The 8,775-nt window shown below is 42.0% G+C and overlaps 1 protein-coding gene across 4 annotated transcripts in view; it reads left to right on the top strand.

Moving 5' to 3' along the window:
* DOCK5 (dedicator of cytokinesis 5) overlaps positions 1-8,775 on the top strand; it is a gene marked incomplete at its 3' end in the record, with an annotated part of 171,854 nt that overhangs the window by 124,730 nt on the left and 38,349 nt on the right. For all 4 annotated transcript variants that reach the window (XM_014589651.1, XM_027773738.1, XM_014589650.1 and 1 more), the window contains 4 exon segments: positions 1,449-1,608; positions 2,398-2,438; positions 3,447-3,537; positions 7,246-7,365. In XM_014589651.1, the coding sequence (XP_014445137.1) occupies positions 1,449-1,608; positions 2,398-2,438; positions 3,447-3,537; positions 7,246-7,365 (412 nt within the window).

Below are 8,775 nucleotides of genomic sequence, written 5' to 3'. Positions count from 1 at the left end.
GTGCAGGGTGATTTTTCACTTTATTTTTTTTTTCTCTCTCTCTTCCCTGTCTCTGTCTCTCTCTGGCAAGCATATGTTCCCTATAGCAAAAGTACCCCCTACCCCCCACAGAAGTATTTGAGGACAGGAACTCCCAACTTCTTTCTTCTCTTTAAGATCCTCTAGGGAATCAACGTACCAGAGACACAGGAATGTAATTAAATTGATAAATAGCCTGTATTTTAAGGACTATAGATCTTCCTTACTTTGGCTTTAATGACGATAAAACCTTTTGGTCTTTTTATCCTGTTTCAAACATTAAGTCTGCTGTTTGCGCTTCACAGTTGATACTACGTTTCTGACCTCACACAAAATTAGGTGGAGAAGTTACACACACACACAGCACTTAGCAATGATAAACTACTCATTTTTTGTTTGTTATTCGTTTGTTTTTTTACATCCTAGAGCTGGTTTTTCTCATAAAGATCTTACTTTGTTCTCGCCATTTGTCCTAGGTCACAAACTCAGAAAAATATGACCACGCAAATCTTCAGTGCCCAAGAATAATCCTGAAGTCCGGGCTGATTCTTTGGGCTTGTTTCTTTCTCTGTTCTCATTTCCCAAGTTTTCTTTTAACTATCTAACCTAAGACGCCCCAGACATCTGCTCCGTATGTAGCCAAAGAAGAGTCAGATCAAACATTTAGCCTTAACCTGCTTATTTACAGCACTGCATATTTTTTTTCAGAGACAGAGAGAGAGGAAGAGAGAAAATGAGAAATCACCCCCCAGGAGGCATGGACACACCCCAGTCCCTTCTTTTCCATTCCCCTCTTAGGACTTTGGGCATGTATGCACATGTACCCAGCATGATTTTCAAGCCACTGAGTCTGGGACTCAAACTACGGTCAGTCATGTAGGAGTCCAGTGCCTTTAGCACTCCGCCACCTGGTGGCCCCTCACAACACTGCATTTTTTTACTTTAAGTAACACTTGGATCTGAAGAGCCTCATATGTGGGTATATGGTAGGTTCCTAGGATCCTCTAGGCTGCATCGATACAAGGCTTTCAGAATGTCCATGGGTTGTCTTGAGTGCCAGGCCTTAAGGAGAATAAAGACATAGGAAGATGGTCTCATACTTGATCGCAGTAATCAGATGACATACACGAGCTTCTGGACAAAAGTTCTCATTTCGTAAGGTTGATTGAAAGGACAAAAATACAAACAGATGTCCAAAGAAGGACCTTGTGGGCTGGGATTCTAGATGTGGTGGGACTTGAACTCAGCCCTTGAGAAGATGTAGGAATTGAGTGAACAGAAGTGTGGAAGCGAAGATACCGAGATAGTTTGGCGTTCCAGGAAGGCTGTGTGTCAGCTTCGCTGGCATCCTGCACCACCCGCTGCTGGGGTACGTGGTGCTGGAATGGCAGCATGGAACACGGGCATTTGTCTCCATCTTCACACCCCAGGCTCCTGGAACATTGCCGGAAACATAAGTACCTCTCCAGCTCCGGGGAGGTTTTTGCACTCCTGGTCAGCAGCCTCTTGGAGAACCTGTTGGACTACAGAACCATCATCATGCACGATGAGAGCAAGGAGAACCGCATGAGCTGTACGGTGAATGTGCTGGTAGGTGCCACGTCCCTGGGGTAGTGAGAGGGCACTGTGTCCCACCCACCCACCCCAGCACCTCCCAGCCTGACACTAGGGAGATCTCACAGACACAGTGACATCCTGGGGCACCTTTATGGAGTTTGCATCCTGGTGAGTCTCCATGGAATGGCTGACTCCACACTGGCCGCAGAACCAGCTGCCAACTTTGAGGATAAATTTGGAAATGGGAATGGAAAATACAACCCAAACTCGGGATTCAACTCTTTCTGAAGGCCATCCTCAGTGTGTTTCTCTGTGTCATTTATACATACTAGTCTTGTGTTAGAATTACAGAATACCGGTGAATATGCATCTCAAACACAATACTATGAATGAAGAGGTAGTACGTGAGGTCCTCACGGTGCCTGACCCGTTGGTCTTGCCTTTCGGTAGGCATGTTCACTAGGACCACGGACCTCAGAAGTTAGGTTACCATGCAAACTTCTGTGTGGAAACTAAAAACATATCGCTTCCCTGACTGCCCGAAAAGATAGTTTATCTGGTGACTCAAGTAGGTGTTGTGTATCTGTTCCCTTAGGAGGTTTCTCCTGTTTCTAAGAAGCATGGTCCTTAAAAATATCCTTCAACTTATTTTCTTGAAACCTTTTTACTCTTTTTTATATGGAGGTATTTGTTGAAGAGAAATACTAAAACTCCTCAGAAAAGTGACACTGTTGCAAAGCAACAATAGTATCTGGCCATTCTTGTGGCAAACTCAACAGTTCTTGATTTACATCGGTATTTTCTGACCCTTCTTTTCGGCAGAATTTCTATAAAGAGAAGAAGAGAGAGGACATATACATAAGGTAAGCGGAAGGGCATGTCCTGGTTTTGCTGTTTCATGTTATGGCTTTGTGATGTTTTTCTTCAACAAACAAAAACTATACCCAACACCATGCTGGTTTGGGGTATAGTTTGAGGGGCACCTAAAAGTGTATGGAATGCTTCATTCACTCCGAAAAGATCCACTCTTTAGACAAATAAGTACATATAATTTGAAGGTTGTGTAAATAGAGTCAGGTCCATTCTTAGGGGGGTAAGAGGGGTGGAGGGTTGACAGAAAGAAGATTTCTAACCAGGCTAGTCAGGAGAGACTGCACAGGGAGGGAGAGCCATGAAAATGCACCTACCTAGGAGTCTTAGCCCGAGGGCCATGAGTGTAAATCACTGAATATGAAGCATACTGGTTCATAAAGTATCTGTGCTCTCAGAAAGAGATTCTGTAACTTTCATTAGCTTCACAAAGGAGTTCAAGACCTAAAAAGTATCAATCAATTATTAAACCCTACTGCCTTAAAGAAAGGCTAGGGGGCCAGCAGGTGGCATAGTGGTTAAGGTGCTGGACTCCCATATGACTAACTCTGGTTTGAATCCCAGACCCAGCAGCACGAAACTCAGTGCCAGATGCGTGTGCATGTGTGAACAACATCCATAGAGGAGAGTGGAGGAGAGGGATTACAGCATGACCATCCCCATGGGGGGTGATTTCTCACATTCTCTCTCTGTCTTTCTGGCGAGTGCATGTGCCCTATAGCAAAAAAGCGCTCAGAAAGAAAGGAAAGAAGGAAGGAGGGAAGGAAGATAGGAAGGAAGGGTAGAAAGTAGAACAGATGGGGTAGGAAAGGCTCAGAGGCCAGCAGTGGCACAGTGGGTCGAAGGACTAGCAGGGAACCAACTCTTTTGCTGAGAGAGAAGTTCCCCTGTACAGTCGCAGTGGGGGGATTAGGGATCAGGCTGGGGTCTGGTTATAGAATGAGCTGAATGCCAGATCAACTCAGGAGCAACTGAATGCCCTCTTCCCCCCTTCTTACCAGATATTTGTACAAGCTTCGGGATCTGCACCGAGACTGTGAGAACTACACGGAGGCTGCCTACACGCTTCTCTTACACGCAGAGCTTCTGCAGGTATGTGGATCAGGGGTGCTTGTTCAGCAGAGTGGAAGATAGAATGCAGCATGTCACCCATTCAGTCTTTGGGGACTAAGTCCTATACACTTGATGGTTTTGATGGGAAAGAACCTTCTTCAAGGGATAGCCTTTTATTCAAGTATATTTTTATACCTCCTAAATAGGAATAGCTCATTTTCAGATCAAAGTTGTGACAGTTATTTAAAAATCTCTAAGAAGCAGAACACAGCTTACAGGCCCCTCGTAATTGACAGTAAGTAAAGAAACAAAGCACACGTTGATTGATAATGAAAAGTTTGTAATACTGCCGAGATCAGCCCTAAATAATGCGGTACCATGGAAGAACTTTCCTGTTTATGCTCTCTACCTAAATAAAGCCACATTGTGGCATGGCTGTAAAGACATCTGTATGTCATGAATCCCAAGCGCTTGGCTGTCTCCTCCAACTTGGGATTCTGTAAAGCTCTAACCCTCATGTTTTTTTTGACATCAGATTTTGAATTACTAGTAGACAATTCAAACTTCACATGTCAGTAGCAGAAATCCTTATTTCTCATTCTTTAACCCCTTCCCGACCCATCCCACCTCCACTTCCCTACCATTTCATAAAGAATGCCACCATCTACTCAGCCTCTCAGGCATCTGCTTTGTAGGCATCTTCGAGTCTGTAGTTACCACCTCCCATGTGCTCTGTCAGAATCGCAAACCCTCCGTCTCGGACATGCCCTTAACTACACACGTGGTTCATTTGCCTTGCCACCATCCCTGTGCAGGCCACCAGCATCACAGTATTCCCCTTATAGACTTCTCTGCCTCCATTCTTGTCCCCAGCAATTAATTTTCTTTTGTAATTTATTTTTGTTTTATGCTGAAGTAATGCACATACATTGTTCTGTGCTACTGGTTAAGAACAACAGTTCCCTGCCTCACCACTTCCCAAAGGAAATTCACAATTTGTGTTTCAGATTGGGGGACTAAAAATCTTACGGTATATGGATTAGGGAGTAGTGCTTGTTGACTGCAAATTACACCCTGGGATGATTGGAAAGAAACACCTGTCTAACCCCCAGTGTCTGTACTCCCAGTGCAGTGTGTCTTTATTTGAGCTGCTTTGAAACCAAAACTCTATTATCTCAGTGTAAGATGTGAAGTGCAAATGTAGCTTTTTTCTCAGATAAATACTCAGGAGAAATTGCACTTAATGCATGTAGTCCAGTGGTCAGAAAGTGGTGCAGCAGTAGAGTGTGACACTCTACGGGGCTCACTCACATGCAGACGTTCCCTGTTCAAGTCTGGTAACCTCCCTGAGTACAGACGTGCTCCTTATCTGGGGCCAGATGAAGGCAGGGGTGGGTCACGGCATCAGAACCCCCTTGAGGGTGCTATATCTCTCTGTCTCTTGCTTTCTCTGTCTCTCTCACTTGTGGAAGAAAGAAAGAAACTTTTAAAAAGAAGTATATTCCCTCTTTTCCTTATTGATATAAGATCTTATCTTTTTCATGTACTAGATACCTGTGTTAGGGGTTATCTTTCTAGATTTTGTGAATTTTTGCATGGTTCTACATCCGTTCATGTACCAGTACCATACAGTTTGAATTATTGATTCTTTATAATGTGTTTTAATATCTCATAGTTACTTTTCATTGATTTTCTTTTTCAGAGTTTTCCTACCTATTCTTTTTTGTTTATTTTTCCATATGGACTTTGTAGTCTGAAATATAGAAATTAATTTAGTGAGAATTTACATATTATGAAATAGAGCTTTTTTAATCTAAAAGCATGGTATGAATTTCCATTTGTTCAGGTCTCCTTTTGTGCTTTTTAATGATATATCCCCGTTTTTGGCATCGTCCCTGTGATGTTGACTCTTAAATATCTTATCTTTCAGGGTTTATTTTTGTTTGGGTCATTTTTTTTTCTGTCTTCTGTATGGTTATTAGCTATGTGTCTAGAATCTATTTATTTCCAAACATATTAATTTTTTATCCTGCCACTTAGTTTTGTTATTGTGCATAGTTTTTCCATCAACTGCCTCATATCTTTCTTTTTAAGATTTTTTTAATTTAACACTTATTTATTTATTTATTTTAATTTGACCAGAGAGGGGGCAGATAGAGAAAGTGAGAAAGCAAGTTGCCAGGTCCAGGACTCAAACCGTGGTCGATCATGTGGGAGTCTAGCACCCTTAACCATTGAGCTGCTTTGAAACCAAAACTCTATTATCTCAGTGTAAGATGTGAAGTGCAAATGTAGCTTTTTTCTCAGATAAATACTCAGGAGAAATTGCACTTAATGCATGTAGTCCAGTGGTCAGAAAGTGGTGCAGCAGTAGAGTGTGACACTCTACGGGGCTCACTCACATGCAGACGTTCCCTGTTCAAGTCTGGTAACCTCCCTGAGTACAGACGTGCTCCTTATCTGGGGCCAGATGAAGGCAGGGGTGGGTCACGGCATCAGAACCCCCTTGAGGGTGCTATATCTCTCTGTCTCTTGCTTTCTCTGTCTCTCTCACTTGTGGAAGAAAGAAAGAAACTTTTAAAAAGAAGTATATTCCCTCTTTTCCTTATTGATATAAGATCTTATCTTTTTCATGTACTAGATACCTGTGTTAGGGGTTATCTTTCTAGATTTTGTGAATTTTTGCATGGTTCTACATCCGTTCATGTACCAGTACCATACAGTTTGAATTATTGATTCTTTATAATGTGTTTTAATATCTCATAGTTACTTTTCATTGATTTTCTTTTTCAGAGTTTTCCTACCTATTCTTTTTTGTTTATTTTTCCATATGGACTTTGTAGTCTGAAATATAGAAATTAATTTAGTGAGAATTTACATATTATGAAATAGAGCTTTTTTAATCTAAAAGCATGGTATGAATTTCCATTTGTTCAGGTCTCCTTTTGTGCTTTTTAATGATATATCCCCGTTTTTGGCATCGTCCCTGTGATGTTGACTCTTAAATATCTTATCTTTCAGGGTTTATTTTTGTTTGGGTCATTTTTTTTTCTGTCTTCTGTATGGTTATTAGCTATGTGTCTAGAATCTATTTATTTCCAAACATATTAATTTTTTATCCTGCCACTTAGTTTTGTTATTGTGCATAGTTTTTCCATCAACTGCCTCATATCTTTCTTTTTAAGATTTTTTTAATTTAACACTTATTTATTTATTTATTTTAATTTGACCAGAGAGGGGGCAGATAGAGAAAGTGAGAAAGCAAGTTGCCAGGTCCAGGACTCAAACCGTGGTCGATCATGTGGGAGTCTAGCACCCTTAACCACCATGCCACCTGCCAGCCCCTTTATTTAACTTCATTTTACTGCCTCATATCTTGAAGAATCCAGCTGTAATGTTTGCAAATCAAGGTGGCTTCACCTCCAGCTGCTCACTTTGGTACTCCTAGTTTGTTTTTTCTCTCTGATTGTGTCACCGATGCCTTCAGTGTGACAGTAGTCATGGGGCTTGGCAGCCCTGCATTGTTGCTGACCTCTTTGGGAGTGCTGTGTGTGTGTGTCCATTAGGCATGAAGGTTGTTTTAGAGCTGGCATGTGTATCGTCTGTGTGCGTAGGTTTCATCTTTAATAATTTCAATTATAATATGGATGAGTCAAATACATATGTATATACACATATTTTCCTAATTTTGTTTTTGGCCAAATATTTATTGCCTTCATCCCTCCTATCGCTTTTGTGTCTTTGCAGTGGTCTGACAAGCCCTGTGTGCCTCATTTACTTCAGCGGGACAGTTACTATGTTTATACCCAGCAAGAGCTCAAAGAGAAGCTGTATCAAGAAATCATATCATATTTTGACAAAGGCAAAGTGAGTGTCGTTTGTTACTTGTTTTCATAGTAAGGGACACAAAAATGTCTGCAATATTGCAGGACAGTTCTCATGCGAACTGCTCAGAGTGAGGGCCGCCTACACAGGGTAAGAGCATCATGCCCAGCAAGAATGCCCTAACTTCAGGTGCCGCCTCCAGTACTTCTGACCAACTGGCTGTAAATTTGGGGGATGTACCACCATCCTTTTAGATTCCAATAATTTTCTAGAATGGCTCATAGAACTCAGTAAAACACTACATCTAATGATTACAGCTTTATTAAAAAGGGTGCAAATCAGGACAAGCCCAGTGAAGAGACATAGAGGGCAAGGTCTGGGAGGGCCCCAAACTCAGTTTCTCAGTCGTCTGCCTGTGGTCTCAGAACCCACCACCTTCCTGGCAAATCCGTATGTTTGTCATCTAGGAAGCTCATTTGAGTCTCAGTGTGTAGAGTGCTTAGTGAAGCTTTATTACATGGGCATGACGGATTGAATCATGGACTATATGATTAACTCAATCTCTAGCTCTCTCTTAACTTCTTGGAGTTTAGGTTAATATTGTGTGGCCCAAAGCCCAAAGCCTCTAATCACATGGTTGATCTACGGAGCATGGCTAGTCCTCCCCAACATGAGATAGCTGAGAGCCTGCTGAGTCGCCTCATTAGCATAAATGTGGGCGTGGCCTCTGGGACCCCCCAGGGATAACAGAGATACTCTGATCACTGCGAAAATTCCAGGGATTTAGAAGCTCCCTACCTGGAACTCAGGACAAAGACCTGACAAATTCTTTATTATACAACAATAATTCATGGCTTACTCTTTATTATTCCCTTATGTACCTTTGAATTTTGATTTTTTTTTTTTGGAGAGGTTTTTGCTATTGTGCACTCACCAGAAAGACAGAGAGAGACAGAGAGAAGAAAGCAAGAAATCACCCCCCAGGAGGGATGGCCACGCCACAATCCCTTCTCCTCCATTCTCCTCTCGGGATCTTGGGCATGCACGCACATGCACCCGGCGTGAGTTTAAGCCACTGAGTCTGCGACTCGAACCATAGTCGGCTTCATGGGAGTCCAGCGACATAGCCATTACGCTAACTGCTGGTCCCTGAATTTTGGTATTTTTAATGGGAGAGAAAATGAATAGTTAAATTAAGGTGTAAAAGGCAATACAGATCTTTTACCTAGGGAACACATATCCTGATGGAGAATAGAATGGGCAGCCTCCAGCCCCATTATCCATAGCCATAATTTTACCTTTTTTTTTTTTAAGCTACTTTATTTATTTATTTATTTTTAAATTAACTTTATTTATTGTCATTTGACCAGAGCGGGATAGAGTGAGAAAGAGAGGTTGGGAACCAGCAGTTAGCGTAATGGCTATGTCGCTGGAATCCCACCGGAGCGACCA

Source organism: Tupaia chinensis, unplaced genomic scaffold (assembly GCF_000334495.1).
Source record: "Tupaia chinensis unplaced genomic scaffold, TupChi_1.0 Scaffold000366_1, whole genome shotgun sequence".
Lineage (NCBI taxonomy): Eukaryota > Metazoa > Chordata > Mammalia > Scandentia > Tupaiidae > Tupaia > Tupaia belangeri.
The sequence above is the reverse complement of the archived record's forward strand: the minus strand, read 5'-3'. Positions and strand labels throughout refer to the sequence as shown.